Raw genomic sequence first — 23630 nt, 5'->3', positions numbered from 1 at the left:
ATTGTATCATCAGCAAAAAAAAGTTTATTGATACCATTTTCCGTTCTTTAGTTATGAGCCGGAGAAGATAGGTTGTTTTCAGCGTTTTCAGGCTTTTCAAATTATTAGCTGAGATAATCCGCCTTTTGTGAAATGCAGCATTTCAAGCACATTCACTGAGTCTGAAGATAATATTTTCTGATGTAGTGACGTAGTTGTTGTGTGATGCCCTGCGTGCACCACCCCCCTCCCCCCCTCCCCCCGTAAACTCCTCCCCACACTGCACACAGCCTCACGCAACCATTATATTTTCGGAGTGCTGCGTTTGTGTGCTGCTGTCGGCTCTCAGCGCCACAGCAGGGAAGAGCCAACCCGGATTGCTGAATGGTTTGGCGTCAGGGGCTGCTTTCCTGGCTGCTAATCGGGTGGAGAAACTATACAGACAGACAGACAGACAGACAGGGACAGAGGGGCTCAGTTGTGAGCGCGGATTGACTCCTGTTCGGAGCCAATGTCAGCTCCCGCGACAGAGCAAATGGCTCTGGGAGCATGCATCGGTTTGTCTTTGATCCACGGCTTTTAGGCTGTTTCTCGGACCTGTCTCTAATCTGGACTGCACCGAGCAAGCACTGTCGCCACCTAATGAGTCCGTAAAATAGGTTATACACCTTCAATAGCTACTATAGTTGTACAGGAGCTGAGGAAGGCTTTGATCGACGTCCCACCGTCAAAAAACGCATTGGACGTCGAAGGACGTCCGTGGCACTCTACGTCACTATTTAATTGGACGTCGAAGGACGTCCATGGCATTCAATGAGTTAAGGGTGTCAGTGTGGATATGAACTGGTGAGTGAATGTATGGGTGAGTGGGTGGGTGGGTGCGTGTGAGTGTGTAAGAATATAAGTGCATGTTTTAAAGTGCACGTGTCAGAGACTATAGCTATTTTCACACATGAACTCCGGATCAGGTGAGGGTTGCCCCCCACTGAGCCTGCCCCGGATGATAGGTGAAGTGTACCCTTTCACACATGAGGCATGTTGCTTTCACACATGAGTAGCACCTCCGCAGAGTTTGTAAAGTAGAGAGGGGGCGGGCGGCGGGGGTGGGGGAATTTTGGCATGACCACACAATGTTGTGAAAACTAAAAATACATAATGGGCATTAACTGCCTAACGTTCACGGCATATAATCGTTTGCGCATAACGTTAGTAAGTAATTAATTAAACAACCCTACAACTCACGCCCAGATGCATCGATTTCATCGAGTCGCAAGCACTACAAACAAAACAGGTCTTTGCTATGTTCAGTCCTAAAATGCATCCAACCTACTAGAATTATACAGAATACAGGAAGCTAGACGTTTTTACCTTCAAAATAAAATAAATGTTGTATTACTTAGTAACAAAAAATCAGAATGTCGACTCACTACGGGTTAAAATTGACTTTTCGAAGGGAGCAGATATTCTTCCAGTTTATCTCCGTTCTGTATCTTTCGAAACACACACAAAAAAACATTACACGTGCATTTACTTTATTTAATTGCCATTATTGCGAAGGTTATACCCGGAAGTTTTCGTTATATACTGCCTGACTTGTGACGCTACTTGGAATTTGCGGTTCTGCCATTGAATCTTCACAAACGCTGTGTACACGTTAAATCAAAGACATGAACGCAACCAGATCCAGATACCCTACCTAGCGATGTCCAATACTGGGAAGCGGGACGACCCTCGCGTCCAAAAATGCTTATTAAATGTGTGCTGTGCGAAGCAGACATGAAATCAGATCAGAGCCATGAGCCTTTCAATCCAGCAATCCGCAACATGTTGGCTGTCGCACACGGAGCAGGTTTGAGCTGGCATGTGTTTTTTGCTCGCTCATTCACATCGACTATTTATATAATAATAATCTGTCACGATCGTCTCTGTCCTCATGCACTCACGAGCTGACTACTTCACGGAGCTCTGGGGGGGGGGGGGGGGACAATACGCTTCTGCGACTACGGCTGGGGGTACACTTCCCTCCGGATAGGACGAGGATCCGCGGGAGCGCGCATGAGCCACATGCACACATTCACACATGACAGCCATCCGGATAGCCTCTAGATAACTCCTGAATTCCAGACATGTGTGAAAGCAGCTTATGGGAGATGCATTGGTGCACCCACCACGCTGGGGGAAGGAGAAACAACATAGAAAATATAGTAAAAAGATAGTACACGGGGCGGCTTTAGCTCAGGAGGTAGAGCGGGTCGGCCAATGACGCAAGGGTTGGCGGTTCGATCGAGGAGAGGAGCAGGAGAGGAGGAGAGGAGCAGGAGAGGAGGAGGAGAGGAGGAGGAGCAGGAGAGGAGGAGAGGAGCAGGAGAGGAGGAGGAGAGGAGAGGAGGAGGAGCAGGAGAGGAGGAGGAGAGGAGAGAGGAGAGGAGAGCGGAGGAGAGGAGAGAGGAGAGGAGAGGAGAGGAGGCGGCTTTAGCTCAGGAGGTAGAGCGGGTCGGCCAATGACGCAAGGGTTGGCGGTTCGATCCCCGCTCCCTCCCAGCTGCTGTCGCTGTGTCCCTGGGCAAGACACTTAACCCTCCTTGCCTCGTATGATTGGTATGAATGTAGACATGAATGATGGTGGTCGGAGGGGCCGTTGAGCGCCGATGTGTGGCTGCCACGCTTTCGAACCACCAATGGTGTGAACAAATAATGATTCTGTGAAGCGCTTTGAGCACTTGGAAAGGCGCTATATAAATCCAATCATTATTATTATTATTACACCATGATAGGACTATTGAGTGAGGCAGGAATACAGATAGACTTTACTTTTCCAGATAGGGATAAAAGCAGAGTTGAAAGGAAAAACATGTAAAAAATTCATTGGGTTTATATATTTTAAATATATTTTATATATTTATAAAAGTAAGGAGGATTTTTTTTAGAGTGCAAACTCAAACAGAACAGAAGAAGGGACATTCAAGGTGACTTAAGAGGCTTAGTGGGATAATCTTATTACAGCGATCGATATGACTGTTGATGGAGCTCTTCAAAGTGATGAGACCGTGTGATTATGTGATCAGTAATGTGTTGCTTTCAGTTTCATTCATGCAAGAACAATTTAGCTGTAAACAAACGGTTGAGATCAAAACAAACCTTATCAATTGATTTTTTGTCCCCCACACCTGCAGGCTTAAAACCCAGCGCCATGTGCATCCTAAAGCCACACAGTGCGCCACTGCTGCTGCCATTACCAACAGCATGGCAAGGACCACTTATCAGAGCTTATCAGAGAGACTGATTAGAGCTTTTAAAAAACGTTTGAAATCTGAGATCGGTGGACGTGAGTGCCACAACGTTATGCTGTGCTGAAAACAAATAACCACGTCCTCAATAATAGCTTGAAGTGCTTTTGGAGTGTCAGCTCTGTATGATTGCTTTCACTGGGAGGAGAGGAGACACCACGCCATCCTAATTGAATAGTTCATTCTATGAACATTTAGGCCGCCCGGTAGGAAATCGCACACAATTGCAATTATTCTATTAATTAATATCTATCTATTCATTAATAATTGTAACTACTCGATCTTAATCACTGTTATTTTGGCCATATTTCTGCTTTTAGTTATAGCACAATCTAGAGATAACGTTCCTATCGCCTCAACCTTAATGTATCTTTTGATTTGTTATTTGTGTCTTTCTCTTGTCCTTGAGGTTAACACCAGATCGGATTAGCTGCTGAATCCCGCTCTGCGGCCAAGGTCATTATGTTGACCATCTGAAAATGGGAGCTCCGTTAGTTGGGGAAACAAAATTATGATGGAAATTTTGGAAGCCGTGTTTCACTTTATTTAACAGTGTAATAATTTGCATTTAAAGTCTGGTCTGGGAAACACGCAGCTGTAACTTAAAGGAACACTCTGCCCATTTTCAACCAGCTTTGTATCATTAGAACATCAGTAGTATATCAGAAAACTGTAAACTGTTTTGAAGTCTGTCATTTAATTTGACAGTTATTGAGTGTTAAAGTGTGGACCAGTGACATCACTGGTCCACACTAACTCAAATTAATAACTCATTGACTCAAATCAACTCTCAATAACTGTCAAACTATTCATCATTCATCTAGTTTGACAGTTATTGAGAGTTGATTTGAGTTAATGAGTTATTAATTTGAGTGTATCACTAATATGTTTAGATTGAGGAAGCAAAAATACATCAAATATCCATTAACACGTTCACTGCCAACGACGAGTTGAGTCGTCAAACACAATCCAGCGGTTCACTGCCAACGACGATTTTTTTTTTTTGACGGTGGGACGTTGATCTAACCCTTTTACGTCTCCTACACCAGAATTGGAGGTATTGAATGTGTATAATCTATTTTACCGACCCACTGAGTGGCGACATGTCTCTCCACAGTAGAAAGAGGCGACCCAAAACTGGAGGGAAAAGCGCGAGGAAGCCGTTCTCATACTGTAAAATTGATGGCGAAAACGCTTTCACTTTCACGCTGATGCACAGCGGTGGCAACGGTGGGGGGTTCCAAGAATAGATTGGATGCACACTTTGAAACACGCAGCATAAATATGACCAGAATCGCATCAAAGCTCTCAACCAAAACTCCACGAAACGAGCGAGTCCACCCAGACTTCCTCAAACAGCGGCCGCGCAAACAGGCAGCAGCCAGGCAGCAGCAACTTCGTTGTGACACGCCCGCTGGAGAGCCAGGGAGGCAGGAGGAGAACACACACGGAGGGAGGAGTTGGAAGCAGAGGGGGGTTTCCTGCTGTTATGGAGGAAATTACTGTTCAAAACTATTGTTTAGATGTCTGACTCTTACTGATGCCAAAAATGAATGGTTAAAGTGACTGTTCTATCGAATTTCACAAAAAGCCGTTTATCTCTGAATAATTTTTCTGACGCTGAAACCATGCTGTATTCAACTGCTAATGCTTACATAACTACTAACTCTACAAACTAACTCTTTTAGACAGAGAAAGCACACATTCTATTAGTTCTTTTGAGATATTGTGTGTTCACAAAATCTTAGCAGAAAAGAATCCTCGGGTCTTGAAAGATGAGCCAGAATCCTCAAAAAACCCCTCTGGCAGAAGCTACCTACAGTAAAAAAAAAACGTCTGGCAGTGAATGTGTTAAGTGACGACCTGCAGACTTCTGTTTGAATGAACGCCTCCATGCATGTTTGCTGCCATACCTGATGGTCTACATGTGTCTGTGTTTTGCACACTATATAGCAGGCCGTGTTGTGAGTCTGTGTTGTGTTTTGCACACTATATAGCAGGCCGTGTTGTGTTTTGCACACTATATAGCAGGCCGTGTTGTGTTTTGCACACTATATAGCAGGCCGTGTTGTGTTTTGCACACTATATAGCAGGCCGTGTTGTGAGTCTGTGTTGAAATGTCAGTGCCCCCCCTGCTTCAAACAGGTCAGTCAGACCTCCTTTTCCCCTCGGTGACATTTACCGCCATTGCCTTTGAATGTCTTTGTCCCCTCTCAGGACCTAACAAGTGTCACCTATCAAATGGAATGGAATGTGTTCTCCTGGGCGAGCCGGTGTAGGTACGGGATCTACTCGCCCTACCGGATGTGCTCGCCTCGGGGTCCATACAGTACACTTTACATAAAAAATGAACATTACAGATCAATCAAGAATAAAGGAAAATGGTAGAAACAAGCAATAAAAGTTCAGAGACTAATTAAACAAAAGACTCCGCCCACTACTCTAGCTTACTCAGCAGGAATTTCTTCGTTAGGGATCTTGTTCCAACCCTCTCCCCCCCCGTGTAGAGGAATGTACTTCTCCCCACCTTGCTTTTTAGGTTAGGTCGTTTCAAATCCGCTACAAATTTAAAATACTTAGTAAAGTAATTTGGACAATGGTCGTGTAATATTTTATCGACCATGATGAGTTTTAACTGTTGAACTCGATATATGGTATTTTGCGATCAAACTTGTGCTTCCCAGCCCTACTCATTATCGTCTACTATAACATCTCTAGAAGCCTCATGAATGACTCATTCAGTCCATGGCCTCATGTCGGATGGGGGCTGAGGAGCACTAGATGGGCTCCAGCCCCATAAATCAGCAGGACACAATAATACTCAGTCAAGACATAATCAGTTCACCAGTGGGCTGGATCAGCTGCACCACTTTAGTCTATCCAATACCAATTTAGGTACTGTCTCAACACAGACGAGCAACTGAAATGTCCCCTGAATTTTTAAGCTACCGTAATCACAGATTGTTGATAATAACAAACACATCCTGTGACAGAAGTACGGTACACAAAATTAACCTTTTTTTTTTGGTAACAGGAATGACCAGCTTCACGTCAACCACTAACTGTGAGTGCAGAAGGCAACAGAAAAATGGCAACTAATCTCAGCCGTGTGCAGAGCAGCAAATATGTCATTATGAATGACATCACTAAGTGTTAATGATTTGGATAGGAGTGGCTTGCTATTGCATGGTGATTGCGTACGCATTTAAGCAACATGCCCCTCAGCCAATGAAAAGACTCTCTCACCCTGACACTGAATATTGTGTCACTGGTCATCATAGCAATCACAGTGCTGGACAATGACCATGGTCAAAGCCACGGTCAGCTGAGAGATACACACCAGAAGTTAGTCAAATTAATATTGTTTAATCGATCTTGACTCACTTTGTTGCGTTTGACTAATCTGCCCAGGAGGAATGGAAGAGAGGTTAACAGCACATACCTGCCCACATGGTACCCAACAGACAAAAAGCTGTCAGATCATTAATAACTTGTCAAAATGTTATGAAAACGCCTATTTAAAGGGGTAATGTAATACATTTGATTATTACTTTAACTGGACTACTTAAAGGACTGTACGGTAATTTAATAATGTTGACTAATAATGTAACAATCTGAGTTAATTACATATTCATATCAGTTTAGATCATACCACACCGTTTATAAAGCGATAATCACCGGATATTGAAATCATGTGATGTTATTAGATTATGGCAATTTATGACACTCGCATGTTTTACTACATTTTCAACCCGTTTAGGAGGATGTTCGATTACATTTTGGTCTGCGTAAGCTTACTATAAATGTTCAAGGCGACTTTGGTGATGGGTGTGTCAGCAGCTGTTATTTGTGCATCTGAGGAAGTGGGCCTGCTTTAAAACGGAAAGCAAAATTATGAATGTGCAGAATCTCCACGGGTCAAATAAATGATGAAGAAAGCAGCAAAGATAATCCTTTCTAAGAAAGGCAGATAGATTTGTCTGTTGTTGTCCTTTGAGGAGCTACAGAGACAAGATCTTGTTTTCTTGGGGATTTCAAGGTCACTTTTCACACGGGGATTGATGATGTCAGCCTGTCAGATACAGAGCTGAGCGTATTAAACTCAAGTGAGAGTTGGACAGAAGTTGACGGGGAATCAAGAAACCTAACCCATATTTATAAACTAAAATAAATTACATTGTATCGTGAGTAAATGAGCTGCTTATTTTAACTATGATTCTATATGGGTCAATAATATATATATAATAATAATACAGTTTTGACTCAAAACTATTATTATTATATTCAAAGATAAAGGGAGCAAAGCAGGTCTGAATCGGCATATGAAGCCTAGTAGGATGAGCCACAGAGACGTGAACTCTGCCGGGTAGATGCCAACGAGAAGTCTGAGCATTTAAAATAAAATATGAAATATATCACTGTATTTCCTGATTTGAACTGTCAAGGAACCTTCAGATTATATTTTTCTCAAGTTTGCATTCTCTTTGATTGGTATGGCCTATACATGAATCTTACATTAGATTAAGCTTCCCCAACCCTCTGTTTCTGAAAGGATGCTGATTAACCAGAGCACAATTTATCTGAATCCCTGAAAAGCTTTCAAGGCCAAACCCTGAATCACTTACAATTTCTCATTTAAACTGCATCTGATGGATGATTTGAGGCAGGATTCCAAACATTATTGGCATGTTTGTGATTATAACCCTGTGAAAGATGAACTCTTACCAGACAGACAGACAGCCAGCCAGACAGAGATAGATAGATAGATAGATAGATAGCTAGATAGATAGATAGATAGATAGATAGATAGATAGATACTGTAGATAGATAGATAGATAGATAGATAGCTAGATAGATAGATAGATAGATACTGTAGATAGATAGATAGATAGATAGATAGATAGATAGATAGATAGATATTGTAGATAGATAGATAGATAGATAGATAGATAGATAGATAGATAGATAGATAGATTAATCAAGCAAGCAGAATGGACAAATCTTATTCCAGTCCTTCTAAAATAATAATAATAATAAAAAAGACAAGATAGATGAAATGATGACGTATGAAAGTATTGTTTTTTTCTTTCTGGGAATGCCAAAACTTTTAAATCGTTTGAAATTAAAAGATAATGTTTTTTATTTTTTTTATGTACCGTATGTATTTATGTATTACATTTTCATCTGACAGCTGGAGGGCAGTGACAAACAGATGTAATGCCAGCAGCAGAGCAGAAACGTGAGCAGCATTTTGATGAAGTCAGCCCATCTGCCTGCATTAATCTTTATTGACTTGTAATTCTTTTGATAAGCGTGACTCTGTGGCACGGCAGCTATCTCCATGTTTATTTTCATATATCAATTAGAGGGTATAGAAAAGCAGACCCGATGATCATTAATGTCATTCCCAAAGGGGAAATGAACTGTGGGACCTATTACAGTACTAGACTGCAGGTCATCAGGTTGATGTGCACCAAATTAAACTTGTGCTATTGAGGACTTCACCACATCTACGGGGATATAGGATTCAATTTGAAGGCATGGAAATGACAAGTTGCCTTACAGAAACCAGCAACAACCACCCCAGGCATTTTTGGTTAAAAGGGCACCCGAAGCGAATTTGCATACATTTGCACTCTTCCTCTCTTTCCTGCCCCCTATCTTTCTTATTCTATTTTTTTTTCTTTTCCCGAATGCCAATCATCTCATCTTTCACTGCTTTTCATCTCAATCTTCTCCAGCCACCATCTTTCAATCATGCCAATGCTGAATATTCATTCTTCATTCCATCCCCTTTTCCTCAAGTCGTTCCTCAATATCTCTACCGGCTTCCTTCATCTTATTTTGCCCTGGTTGACTCAAACTTCAAATCAGTCAAACTGGCCAGGTGCTTCTCACATGTCAACTGAATATGATTGATGGACTTACTTCTCTCCGCCTTGAAGCCCAGCAGGTCTGTTTGATCTTCCACACCACTGCAGCCACCAGGAGCAGCGACAGAAAGCAACTGGTGAAGAAAGAGGAGAAATAAGATCAAGCAGGCAGAATTTATCTCATAACTTCTTTCATTAGAAAAAAAATACTGCCCACTTCCATTTATTTAGTGGGGCGGCCTTAAACATTAAGCAAGTCTTTTTTTTGCCTGCAACAGGAGTCACTGAAGACAACCATGCAGTCTACCCAAAAGAGACTTCCATGTTACTATATTGTATGGATCAGTATTTTAGATCATGCTGCTGTAATTCTCAGATTTTGGTCGTCCAACTCTCTCTCAAAACCTATGCTGCTACATAAAAGCTATGGCAAATGTGATCAAAAGGTACACAAATGAATTGCCCCTCCATCATTTCAACTCCACAAAGTACACAGTGTATAACTCCACAAAGTACACAGTGCGTAACTCCACAAAGTACACAGTGCATGTCTTGTAGTATAAACAGGAGGGAAACTGGAAGGGGAGAAAAAGAAAACGTAACATAAAATGTGCTGGATTCAAAGCCAGTTTTTGCCGTATCCATGACAGTATAAAATATTACTAAACCAAACTTTTTTTTAAGATAGACTTGCATTTATTATTAGATTGTATTCAAAAGGACTACAGTTGTGCATTAGACCACATTCTCCACAAAGTGATATATTATTAGCTATAGCCTTCTTCAAAATCTGTATGTGCACATCTTGCAGAAATAACTTGCACCCGATATTTCAAAGTCTGGCAAAGGGATTGCCTTAGCCCAGCTTTTTATTTCAATGATGCAAGCTGCATCACTTCTTTATATAGATTAGATGAGGTTGTCCTCAACTGAGCAGACGAGCCAACTGGACTTTTTCCTCTCTATTGTTAGGCTTTACAATGCTATGTAAAGCTGAGGGGCGCAACTCCTCTCAGCCATGAGCAACTGAAGCTCTTTTGCCGGTGCCTTGACCAGGGGCACTGACGGGAGTATTAACCCTAACATACATGTCTTTGATGGTGAGAGGAAACCGGAGCAACCGGAGGACAGTTAAGGTTATGAATATAACCCCGGTTTTATGAACAAGGTGAATGAGGTTCTCACTATGGGTAAGATTCACTTTACCACCCAGAGAGAAGTCCTACTTTAATACACAGTACTGGAGATGGATAGACGTTTGTAGCCTTCCGTGGAACGCCAGGGGACGGGGCACCCTATATACAGTATAGGTGAGTGCCAAGGTGATAGCCTCCACAACCCAATGTGAGAGGAGACGAACAGCTGTTGACGCTTCCTGAGCCCCCTTGTCTTGTCCATATAAGTGCACAGGGCACGGACTGGGCATGAACTCTGAGCCTGTTCCTCAGGAGAAGAAGCAATGTGTAGCGCCGCTGGCCTGGATAAGGAGCTAAGCACACATAATCTGGGAGTTTCACTGGCTTGAGAAGAACCGGTCACCGTATGAGGGCCTGGCAAGGTTCTTCGTGGATATCGTTGCCACACCACAGGTGATGCAGGGCTCGGATGTTGCAGACAGTGGATGGCTAGCTTGTGGAGGCTAGCCATGTAGTGTGGCTAAAAACACTCGACGAAAAACTGCAGGCAGCAGGTTCGGTTCGTTGGCTATTAAACCTGGTCTCCAGCGGGGTAACTGACATGGTCACACGGCTGAAGGCGACGATAGTTGGTTTTACTTTCGTCTAGAATAAAATTCCAATTCTGGCAGAAAAGGAGGTGTATATCCAGTTCAGGTAGAAGAGGATAGGTGTAGATTAGCATCTATCGCTATCGCTACAGTAGCATTTGGCACAGAGGCTAATCCGCTGTAAACAGTTAAAGGACGACTTTACCGTGGGGAATATGAATATATATTAAATCTCACGCCCCTAAGGTTTTCGAATCCGTTGAAATTTTTGAAATTGGTGCTTCCCTGCCTGACCTATCAACCATCTCTCACATATTTTTCGGGCCAGCCGACGCGTTACACGTCATCTGGCCTGAGTCCGCCTTGCGGAAGTCGAGCGCCTATGAACTACAAGTGTTGTGAGCCATGGTCCCGCCTCTAGAGGTCCTCCACGCCCCTTCAGAGGTCTCGAAGAAAAGCAAAAGGCAGCCATCTTGTTCAATCGCCTAGCCTAGTAGCTAGGTTAGCTTTCCATAGCTCCTTGCAAAGAGACCATTATCTCTGGAACGGAAGCACGGACAGACACGGGACTGGCGGCATTGGAAAGCTCGTCAAATTTTACATCTAGTAGTAGGTGCGTTGAAGTAACGAAATCAACGCTGAGCAATGTACCCGATTTTACACATTTTTACATGAATTAGTCACAACATCAAACTCCTACAAAATGCCTTAAAATGCATGAATTTTTTTTTATGAAGACATCTCCGGACATATATACTACCGTTTAAATTTGGTGCAATTTGGAGGCAATTTTTTTTTAATGTTTTGTAATTTTTTCTTCTTCTACTAAATCTTTTTATGTCGAAGCCTTCTTCTTCTTCGACTTTTATGGCGGTTGGCAAGCATATATGTGCATTACCGCCACCTACTGGAGTTTGATATCAGCCAAATGCCTGAGGGGTGGGCCTGGAAACTAGTGTCCTCTAGTAAGAGAGTGGCGTCAGCGGAGGACCAAAATGTGAGACTCATTAGCCAATGAACAGCCAGGAATGGGTTTCGCGCTACTTTTGCATGCTAAAATAAAGCCGATAATGTACAATTTGATTCATTTCAAGGGATGAAAAACCCTTTCAAAGTACAACACTGTCTATTTTGCTGCAACTCGACAGTGCTGCTTTTTTTACTCAAGAGTTCCACTTTCTACTTCCTGGAAAAAAACGGGTCCATTGGAGTGAATGGAGATGTCGGAACTCTTCTATTATACGGCTCTGCTGGAAACGAAGGCCACGCGAGCCCAGTGCATTGTGGTAAATGTAGTATTTCGGGTGCCCGCACCCGCCCCTCCCCTCCACCACCCCCCCCCCCCTCACACAGAGTGCATTTCTGGTGATATCTCTGGCGGGAAACAACCAATTTCAAAAATTTCAACGGATTCGAAAACCTTAGGGGCGTGAGATTGAATATATATTCATATTCCCCACGGTAAAGCCGGCCTTTAAGCTAGTCTAAAGCAAGAAAGCGAGTAAGACTTTCCTCTCCGGATGAGAAGAGTGAAGAAGATGGCTTATTCCAGCTGCGCTCGCCCATAGGGTGCCTTGCCCCCTGGTGTTCTGGGGAAGGATACAAGGTTCTATCCAACCCCAATACTGTGGTGTAGAAAAAGTTCTGTCTGCGGGTGAGAACCTCACGAGCCTTGTGATAATAAAACCCACACAAACACGGGGAGAACATGCAAAAGGACCTGGGAAGGACCGGGGTTCGAACCCCAGACCTTCTCGTGAGGCAACAGTGGTAACCACGGAGCCACCGTGCCATCCAAAATGATCCAAAGAGCTCAAATATCATTGGCTAAATGGGATGGACCTTTTCTGGACCACTGGTATTGAAATGTAACTTTGTTATAATAAGTTCCATTCCAACTTCCAACTTCAAAGAGACAAAACAGGGGAAATGATTTGAGGAGTTAAACACATTCACTTCTCAATGGACTGAATATTCTAGCCGATTACTTCAATTAATAACCCAATAGTTAAATCATTCAGCGAGGGACATTCAGCTGATCCAAGAGCTCTCGGGATGAAGACATATGATTGATTGCGAGTTCCTACCTCATTATCCAACTGACAGATGAGAATGTAATGAATACTACGTGCTAAAGAGACATTCGGTTGATTGTACTAGCTTGTCTGGTTATCATTTTTTTTGGCAAACAAGCCCTTTGGTCAACTTACTATATTGTGTGACCAGAAAAATGATTGCCGTTTCATTGCTTTGTGTCTAGTGTTTAGCATAAAATGGTACATAAAATGGTACATTGATGGTCAGGCTGCTGAAGTGTTTTCATGAACCGTGGTGAAGAAAAATTCTTAATTCCTCTTTCTCTATTAATTTTAGGGTCCACATAGAGGTTCCACATATGAAGATGGGAACACGTTCCTGGTTTTATAGAACATACATTACGTATAGATACGTTGCTGGTTTTATAGAACATACGTTACGTATAGATAAGTTCCTGGTTTTATAGGGACTTGCACCATCTTAAACACGTTTGAAGATAATGGGAATGCAAATGAAAAGGAGGTTACGACTCGAGGGCTAGAATGAGATTATTCCAAGAAGTGACAAAAATCCCCCAGACAGATGTTTGGCTTTCATTCTCTGTATTTTAGACGGTAAACAAGCTTAAATCCCCTTTGCTGCTCCATCTGTCTCTGCTGCTAAAATCAAATGAAACAGCTGTGGGGTGCCCCCGGTGGCACACCGAGTAGGGCGCGCATGGCTCAAGCGTGAATTATGCTCGACGTATGGACGGTCCCACGGAAATGAGAGACGTGGAATCGTGACGAGGAAACGTTTGGAGCTTTTATACGTGTGAATTTCTCTTCGCAGAGTGACCGTTATTTTTGAAAAACCTCCATTTTGTCCACGTACAGTAGTTGGAACATTTGGGATGTGCACATCCAGCCAACTAAATACTGTGATGCTCACCGGACAGTGCACTTTATATCTAGAGTCAAAAATAAGAATAAATATTGTTCTTCTATGCCTCTGTGTATTTCAGTACCTGCTCATTTCAGGCAGCAAAGCCCCCCCCGCCCTTTTTTTTTTTTTTTTACTTCATCAATCTCCTACCAATGCCCGCCTGTCATTTTTCAAAACCTTGAACAGATGGGAGTTGGAAGATTTTCACCTTGGCAAAAATCTTTGGCTGCAGAACCTTCAGTCAGCCTGAGTAAAAAACTCCTCAAATATACATTTTGTGTAGTAGTGTAAAACTGGTTTTATTCTCACGCCAAATCGCCAGTGCCGACTGCGCCGAGGGGTCAAGTGGGCGGGGCTACATAAGGTGAATAGGGGCAGCAAGGAGCACATGAAGACATCTGTGCATCTGCCCCCCCCCCCCCCCGATAGTGTGTGATACCTTAAATGAGGACGCATGGCAAACATGAAGTAAAAAAAGAGAAAAGTTCCATGTAAACTTTGAATACACAAGCGAACAGTGAGCCACTCAGCTCTGTGTCTGAGTGTTAGAAACACATTCTCTTCAAGTAGTGTGATGACTTTGAAAAGCCAAGCAGCGAAACACTAGCACACTGATCTCCTCTCCTTCTCTTCCCAGAGAAACACTAGCAGCACACTGCTCTCCTCTCCTTCTCTTCCCAGAATGCCAAAAGAACTGGCCTATTCAGCTGTAAGTTGATCCGATGGAGGCAGGCAATAAGTGTGACAGGTTTTCGGCTAAGCTTACTATGCATTGCAAGTGATGGGCATTAGCCTTGGGCCAGACCTGTCTATCTCTCTCATCTTGACAGGTACATAGATAACTTGTTAGCCCATGGGCTACTTTGGACAAAACACATTTAACCACGCGCACGCACACACACACAGACACGCACACACGCAAGCACACGCACACACACACACACACACACACACACACACACACCGATGTGCACGATGGCTTCTGGGTCTCTCTAGATTACATTAACTGCACAGACAAATTTGAATGCCAACACGCACACACCTGCACTCACATGTCCCCTGGCCTGTGCCACTGCCTATCAGTGTTAGCTCTGAAAAGCATTGTTCCCACCAGTGACACTGATAGAATCATTAACACCAAACCTGAGACAAGCGAAGAAATTAACTATTAGTACTGTATTGCTACTCCATATTTCACAATTTAAATTCAGCTTAGTCCAGCTAAATATCATTTAGTTTAGTTTTATATTGGTCCAAAATACAATTTATTTTCATTTTAACCTGCCCATTGTGTCAAGGCTTGCAGTACAGATAGCTGAGCAAATGTTAACAGCAATCACCATCATTAGAGCATTTGTTATGGGTGAGGATGGCTAAGTACAGTAAACGCACAGCAGACATACAGTAACCAAAGCCCTTTGGAAGCCTTTTCAAAATGCTAACATCTATCTTGAAGGTTTTGATATAATATTATACTCGAGTGCTGATAACTCATGCAGGCTTCACTGTGTTTGTCCAAGACAGTTCAATTGACTCTTAAACATGTCAATGGGCTTCAGCAAAGTGAGGAACGATTGGGGCTCAGCTCTCTGGATGACTGATCGCAGAGAGCCTTCATATCTCAAATGCTTAAGCCATCTCTCTGGATGACACAGAGAGCCTTCATATCTCAGATGCTTAAGCCATCTCTCTGGATGTAGAGAGCCTTCATATCTCAGATGCTTAAGCCATCTCTCTGGATGCAGAGAGCCTTCATATCTCAAATGCTTAAACCATCTCTCTGGATGTAGAGAGCCTTCATATCTCAAATGCTTAAGTCATCTATCTGGATGTAGAGAGCCTTCATATCTCAAATGCTTAAGCCATCTATCTGGATGTAGAGAGCCTTCATATATCAGATGCTTAAGTCATCTCTCTGGATGTAGAGAGCCTTCATATCTCAAATGCTTAAGCCATCTATCTGGATGTAGAGAGCCTTCATATCTCAGATGCTTAAGTCATCTCTCTGGATGCAGAGAGCCTTCATATCTCAAATGCTTAAACCATCTCTCTGGATGTAGAGAGCCTTCATATCTCAAATGCTTAAACCATCTCTCTGGATGTAGAGAGCCTTCATATCTCAAATGCTTAAACCATCTCTCTGGATGACACATAGCCTTCATATCTCAAATGCTTAAACCATCTCTCTGGATGACACATAGCCTTCATATCTCAAATGCTTAAGCCATCTCTCTGGATGACACATAGCCTTCATATCTCAAATGCTTAAGCCATCTCTCTGGATGTAGAGAGCCTTCATATCTCAAATGCTTAAACCATCTCTCTGGATGACACATAGCCTTCATATCTCAAATGCTTAAACCATCTCTCTGGATGACACATAGCCTTCATATCTCAAATGCTTAAGCCATCTCTCTGGATGTAGAGAGCCTTCATATCTCAAATGCTTAAACCATCTCTCTGGATGCAGAGAGCCTTCATATCTCAAATGCTTAAACCATCTCTCTGGATGTAGAGAGCCTTCATATCTCAAATGCTTAAACCATCTCTCTGGATGTAGAGAGCCTTCATATCTCAAATGCTTAAACCATCTCTCTGGATGACACATAGCCTTCATATCTCAAATGCTTAAACCATCTCTCTGGATGACACATAGCCTTCATATCTCAAATGCTTAAGCCATCTCTCTGGATGACACATAGCCTTCATATCTCAAATGCTTAAGCCATCTCTCTGGATGACACATAGCCTTCATATCTCAAATGCTTAAGCCATCTCTCTGGATGTAGAGAGCCTTCATATCTCAAATGCTTAAACCATCTCTCTGGATGTAGAGAGCCTTCATATCTCAAATGCTTAAACCATCTCTCTGGATGACACATAGCCTTCATATCTCAAATGCTTAAACCATCTCTCTGGATGACACATAGCCTTCATATCTCAAATGCTTAAGCCATCTCTCTGGATGTAGAGAGCCTTCATATCTCAAATGCTTAAACCATCTCTCTGGATGCAGAGAGCCTTCATATCTCAAATGCTTAAACCATCTCTCTGGATGTAGAGAGCCTTCATATCTCAAATGCTTAAACCATCTCTCTGGATGTAGAGAGCCTTCATATCTCAAATGCTTAAACCATCTCTCTGGATGACACATAGCCTTCATATCTCAAATGCTTAAACCATCTCTCTGGATGACACATAGCCTTCATATCTCAAATGCTTAAGCCATCTCTCTGGATGACACATAGCCTTCATATCTCAAATGCTTAAGCCATCTCTCTGGATGACACATAGCCTTCATATCTCAAATGCTTAAGCCATCTCTCTGGATGACACAGAGAGCCTTCATATCTGAAATGCTTAAGCCATCTCTCTGGATGTAGAGAGCCTTCATATCTCAAATGCTTAAGCCATCTCTCTGGATGCAGAGAGCCTTCATATCTCAAATGCTTAAACCATCTCTCTGGATGTAGAGAGCCTTCATATCTCAAATGCTTAAGCCATCTCTCTGGATGACACATAGCCTTCATATCTCAAATGCTTAAGTCATCTCTCTGGATGACACAGAGAGCCTTCATATCTCAGGGTGTATTCACACCTGTAGGTCGTTTGCTTTGTTCCGATTCAGGTACTTAATGATACAATTGTTGCATTTGTGCCTTGGTTCGTTTGTGTTCACACAGCCACAAATGAAACGGTCCAAATAGTATTGTCAAACTTCCTGGATTGGCCAGCAGAGACTCTGATAGGCTAATAGCCTCTCGGGATGGACAAAATAATTAGAGATTTTCCTATATGATTATAAAAATGTGTTTTGTTAGACCTACATTTTAGGCTATGTCGGGCGTCCGCCGTGCGAGGAGAGAGAGAGAGAAAGAAAGAAAGAAAGAGGGAGGGATCGGGAGAGAGAGAGAGGGAGAAAGTTCTTTATTTATTTATTAATGTATGCTATGTAGCCTATGTAAGCCTATGTATTTATTTAGCCTATTTAGGCTACTGGGAATTTGGAGATAGAAGATCAAAGACCCTCGCAAATTCTGCTATTAGGCTACTATCACGGAGATGAGGATTAGCCGAGACATAGGCTATATGAACACCTGTCCTGTCAGGAATAAAATATTAATAAATAATTTAATAATAACGGACATTTCGAGGAAGACATGCAATCAGTCTGATTGTCTGATTGAACCAGACAATCTTATCACAAAGAAGGCTGGCTCTGATTACCATGATTTGTTTTCATTTATTGAATGGAGACCAGAGAGAGCGAGAGAGAGGGAGAGAGAGGGCGTGTGCTGCGCAGCACACCGCACACAGGCAAAATCCTAGAGATTCAACACATTAACGTTGCTTCCCATGGTCCGAGGTAAGTTGATTGAGTTCAAACTGCTGATGTGATGATCCAAAAATCCCCCAAAGTTTATCGATGCAAGTCACAAGTCGCCAAAACAGGATCTGAAAGATGTTGTTTTTAAACGATAAAAATGTTCGTTCCTTCAGGCCATTACGCACAGCGCAGCTGACTACGGCAGCTGGTTTATCCAAAAATGCGCACCGTTTACTGCTGTTGTGGCGGATCGAGGTCGGCTCACGTTCTCACCACAAACGAACCGCACCAGAGTTCGTTTGGAAGCGGACCGAGACCACCCTTTCTTGGCGATCTCGGTCCGCTTGTTTTGTCCCGCATCCGAGTGCGATTGCGGTGTTCACACTCCCCCAAACGAACCGCACCAAGGGGGAAAATGCTCTCCGTTTCGGAACAACTGCTCCAAACGAGATAGGTGTGAATACACCCTCAGATGCTTAAGCCATCTCTCTGGATGCAGAGAGCCTTCATATCTCAAATGCTTAAGCCATCTCTCTGGATGTAGAGAGCCTTCATATCTCAAATGCTTAAGTCATCTCTCTGGATGACACATAGCCTTCATATCTCAAATGCTTAAACCATCTCTCTGGATGACACAGTGAGCCTTCATATCTCAGATGCTTAAGCCATCTCTCTGGATGTAGAGAGCCTTCATATCTCAAATGCTTAAGCCATCTCTCTGGATGACACAGAGAGCCTTCATATCTCAAATGCTTAAGTCATCTCTCTGGATGACACAGAGCAGCTTAAGCCATCTCTCTGGATGACACAGAGCAGCTTAAGCCATCTCTCTGGATGACACAGAGCAGCTTAAGCCATCTCTCTGGATGACACAGAGCAACGAGCGCCTATTTCAATGATCGCTGGCAGTTCATTTACAAATAAAGGAGGAAAGGTCTGCCACAGTACGTCATTGCTTCTTGTGTCTTCAAGGGCCGGCCTTGAAGACACAAGAAGTTAGAAGAAGTGGTACTCTTCTGGTCTCCTAAATGGGTGTGGTCATCGGCTTTAATAAGAATTAGCTCCTTGACTGGATCTGGGTTGTCGACGAGATCCACTGTATGGAGAGTCTGACATTTTCTCTGCGACTGAGATATGAACAGTATATAACAAAATGGACAAAATGGATTGTATACACAATGGGAAGTGATCCCTTGTTTGAGTAACAAGTAACCCACATCGAGTGCAATTTGTCGACCAAAACAACCCGCTGTACACCACCTTATGTCTTGTCTGTTTACTTTTGTCCTATATAATTAGCTCCTTGAATGCTGAACACTTGCACAAGCAAATGTCCAGTGCAAACTGCCAAACTGAAAAAGGTTGAATTAACATGTACAGATCCTTTCCCAAAAATTTGAATATCATGGAAATCCCATGGATGACCGTGGGCTTCAGCGGATTGTCAAGCAAAGACGATTCAAAAATTTGGCAGAGATTCAGAGGGAGTGGACTGAGGCTGGAGTCAGTCATAACTGACAAAGTAACTGCTGATTTTCTTCACGCTATTCTAATTTCTTGAAATACTGTTTTGGGGGTTTTCTGGAGCTGTAGGCCAAAATTATGAAAAATGAAACAAATAAAGGCTAGAAATATTTCACTTTGTGTGTAATGAATCTATAATCTATGAAGGTTTGACTTTTTGAAAGGAATTATGGAAAAAAAAAAACTTTTCCATGATGTTCTAATTTTTTGGTTAGCGTATACATATATATTTCACTCACCTGAAAAATGTCACAAAGAACTGGACAAGGTCCATTATACTGTTGTGCTGGGAGAAGGCAATCTATGTGGAGGGAAAGAGACAATAAAGAGAGAAACCTTAGGATCAGACAACATCAGGACATTATTGTTCTGTACCTACATTTTACAACCAGCCTAACTGCAACATTGGCACACACTAAAAGACTTCTAAAAGCACCATGTGATTCATCAGAGCTTTCCGTCATAGTGCTGCCCCCTATTGGTCGATTAGCCGCTGAGAAGAGTCTTAGTCGACCATTAGTCAGTTAGTTGCCGGAAGAAAAAACACTCAAACTCAGGGATGCCAACTTTGGGTACCTGGCTGGAGTGAGATTTTGATGCCATCACACTACAAAACAAGGAATGTGTGTGTGTGTGTGTGTGTGTGTGTGTGTGTGTGTGTGTGTGAGAGAGAGAGGAGACTGGGAAAGGGCACCCAGCTTAACCCTGGTGCACTTTCACTGTTCTGACTGAGCTCCCCAGTTGATCTGCGACACTGTGAAAGGCTTAATGTGGCATTGCATTGGCAGGCCAACTTCACGTTCAGAGCAGACTGGACCAGCTAAAGGTCATTGGCAGGCCAACTTCGCGTTCAGAGCAGACTGGACCAGCTAAAGGTCATTGGCAGGTCAACTTCACGTTCAGAGCAGACTGGACCAGCTAAAGGTCATTGGCAGGCCAACTTCATGTTCAGAGCAGACTGGACCAGCTAAAGGTCATTGGCAGGTCAACTTCACGTTCAGAGCAGACTGGACCAGCTAAAGGTCATTGGCAGGTCAACTTCACGTTCAGAGCAGACTGGACCAGCTAAAGGTCATTGGCAGGCCAACTTCATGTTCAGAGCAGACTGGACCAGCTAAAGGTCATTGGCAGGTCAACTTCACGTTCAGAGCAGACTGGACCAGCTAAAGGTCATTGGCAGGTCAACTTCACGTTCAGAGCAGACTGGACCAGCTAAAGGTCATTGGCAGGTCAACTTCACGTTCAGAGCAGACTGGACCAGCTAAAGGTCATTGGCAGGTCAACTTCACGTTCAGAGCAGACTGGACCAGCTAAAGGTCATTGGCAGGCCAACTTCACGTTCAGAGCAGACTGGACCAGCTAAAGGTCATTGGCAGGTCAACTTCACGTTCAGAGCAGACTGGACCAGCTAAAGGTCATTGGCAGGTCAACTTCACGTTCAGAGCAGACTGGACCAGCTAAAGGTCATTGGCAGGCCAACTTCACGTTCAGAGCAGACTGGACCAGCTAAAGGTCATTGGCAGGTCAACTTCACGTTCAGAGCAGACTGGACCAGCTAAAGGTCATTGGCAGGTCAACTTCACGTTCAGAGCAGACTGGACCAGCTAAAGGTCATTGGCAGGCCAACTTCACGTTCAGAGCAGACTGGACCAGCTAAAGGTCATTGGCAGGCCAACTTCACGTTCAGAGCAGACTGGACCAGCTAAAGGTCATTGGCAGGCCAACTTCACGTTCAGAGCAGACTGAACCAGCTAAAGGTCATTGGCAGGTCAACTTCAGGTTCAGAGCAGACTGGACCAGCTAAAGGTCATTGGCAGGTCAACTTCACGTTCAGAGCAGACTGGACCAGCTAAAGGTCATTGGCAGGTCAACTTCAGGTTCAGAGCAGACTGGACCAGCTAAAGGTCATTGGCAGGTCAACTTCACGTTCAGAGCAGACTGGACCAGCTAAAGGTCATTGGCAGGTCAACTTCACGTTCAGAGCAGACTGGACCAGCTAAAGGTCATTGGCAGGTCAACTTCAGGTTCAGAGCAGACTGGACCAGCTAAAGGTCATTGGCAGGTCAACTTCACGTTCAGAGCAGACTGGACCAGCTAAAGGTCATTGGCAGGCCAACTTCACGTTCAGAGCAGACTGGACCAGCTAAAGGTCATTCCCAAGAATCTCTAGAGAAACTGTTATATTAGCTGCTGCCTGTGGGAAAAACTAGCTTGCTGTTTGGATGCAGAGAGACTTGACAGAGACAGGGCAGAAAGTACCTTTTTGTGTCCGTCAAGAAGACACACTATCATGGCATTCATTTGAGCAAATTAACTCATTGAGTGCCAGCCACTTTTGGAGAACGGATGCTCCCAGTGCCAGAGTTTTCAGAGCGTTTTCAGTGATTTCTCGAGGCCCACAGAATATTGTGTGATATTACTATGTAAACACCGAACACGCACAAGAACGAGCTGGCTCTATTGTATCATCAGCAAAAAAAAGTTTATTGATACCATTTTCCGTTCTTTAGTTATGAGCCGGAGAAGATAGGTTGTTTTCAGCGTTTTCAGGCTTTTCAAATTATTAGCTGAGATAATCCGCCTTTTGTGAAATGCAGCATTTCAAGCACATTCACTGAGTCTGAAGATAATATTTTCTGATGTAGTGACGTAGTTGTTGTGTGATGCCCTGCGTGCACCACCCCCCTCCCCCCCTCCCCCCGTAAACTCCTCCCCACACTGCACACAGCCTCACGCAACCATTATATTTTCGGAGTGCTGCGTTTGTGTGCTGCTGTCGGCTCTCAGCGCCACAGCAGGGAAGAGCCAACCCGGATTGCTGAATGGTTTGGCGTCAGGGGCTGCTTTCCTGGCTGCTAATCGGGTGGAGAAACTATACAGACAGACAGACAGACAGGGACAGAGGGGCTCAGTTGTGAGCGCGGATTGACTCCTGTTCGGAGCCAATGTCAGCTCCCGCGACAGAGCAAATGGCTCTGGGAGCATGCATCGGTTTGTCTTTGATCCACGGCTTTTAGGCTGTTTCTCGGACCTGTCTCTAATCTGGACTGCACCGAGCAAGCACTGTCGCCACCTAATGAGTCCGTAAAATAGGTTATACACCTCCAATAGCTACTATAGTTGTACAGGAGCTGCGGAAGGCTTTGATCGACGTCCCACCGTCAAAAAACGCATTGGACGTCGAAGGACGTCCGTGGCACTCTACGTCACTATTTAATTGGACGTCGAAGGACGTCCATGGCATTCAATGAGTTAAGCAAACTAGAAAGCTTGATTACTTGCCAGCGGCCTCGCCCACCCTGCAGCTCATCCGCTGCGCGGCCTCGCATACGTAGCTTGGCCGCTATTGGCATGCGCAGCGCGCAATTGCTGAACGTCCCATGACTGATGACATCACTCACTAATGACATCACTCACTAATGACATCACAATTGCTTGAGTGTCCATCACTGATCACATCATGGAGTGCTCGAGTGACATGACTGATGATGTCACAATGTCACCATGACATCCCAGTGTAGGAAATTTATAAAAAATGTTTTGGGGGCAACTTTTGCCCCACTGTCAAAAAACTGGGGCCATTTACACAATTTTGGGGGCACTTAAAAAAATAGTAATTAGTGCATAAAGTTGCTAAAGCGTAGTGTGAACAACAGCGCTGTTTGTGAGTGTGTTCTTCACATTGTTCTTCATCGTCTTCTGGCAACCAGCTTGCAGGTGTTGAGTGTGTGTCAGAGATGGGAATTAAATTAATTGAATGAAAATAAAATTATCAAAATATTGGGGGCAATTGTTGCCCCTGGATCATGATTTTTAGGGGCATTCTGAGATTTCTTGGGGGCATTTTTGCCCTTGCCACTGGCTAAATTCCTACACTGTGACATCATCAGTGACATCGTTACTGACCAAAATCATCACAAATGTGCCCAAAAACGTGTCACCAAAATCACAGA

At 43.5% G+C, this 23630-nt stretch overlaps 1 protein-coding gene across 3 annotated transcripts in view; it reads right to left on the bottom strand.

Moving 5' to 3' along the window:
- Nucleotides 1–23630, bottom strand: part of atrnl1b (attractin-like 1b) — a 152721-nt gene that overhangs the window by 28703 nt on the left and 100388 nt on the right. For all 3 annotated transcript variants that reach the window (XM_083634577.1, XM_083634579.1, XM_083634578.1), the window contains exons 25-26: nucleotides 19917–19978; nucleotides 9195–9273 (exon numbers count right to left, since the gene is read on the bottom strand). In XM_083634577.1, the coding sequence (XP_083490703.1) occupies nucleotides 9195–9273; nucleotides 19917–19978 (141 nt within the window). The remainder of the gene's footprint in view (nucleotides 1–9194; nucleotides 9274–19916; nucleotides 19979–23630) is intronic.

The sequence above is a fragment of the Poromitra crassiceps genome, assembly GCF_964638095.1.
Source record: "Poromitra crassiceps genome assembly, chromosome: 4".
Classification (NCBI taxonomy): domain Eukaryota; kingdom Metazoa; phylum Chordata; class Actinopteri; order Beryciformes; family Melamphaidae; genus Poromitra; species Poromitra crassiceps.
The sequence above is the reverse complement of the archived record's forward strand: the minus strand, read 5'-3'. Positions and strand labels throughout refer to the sequence as shown.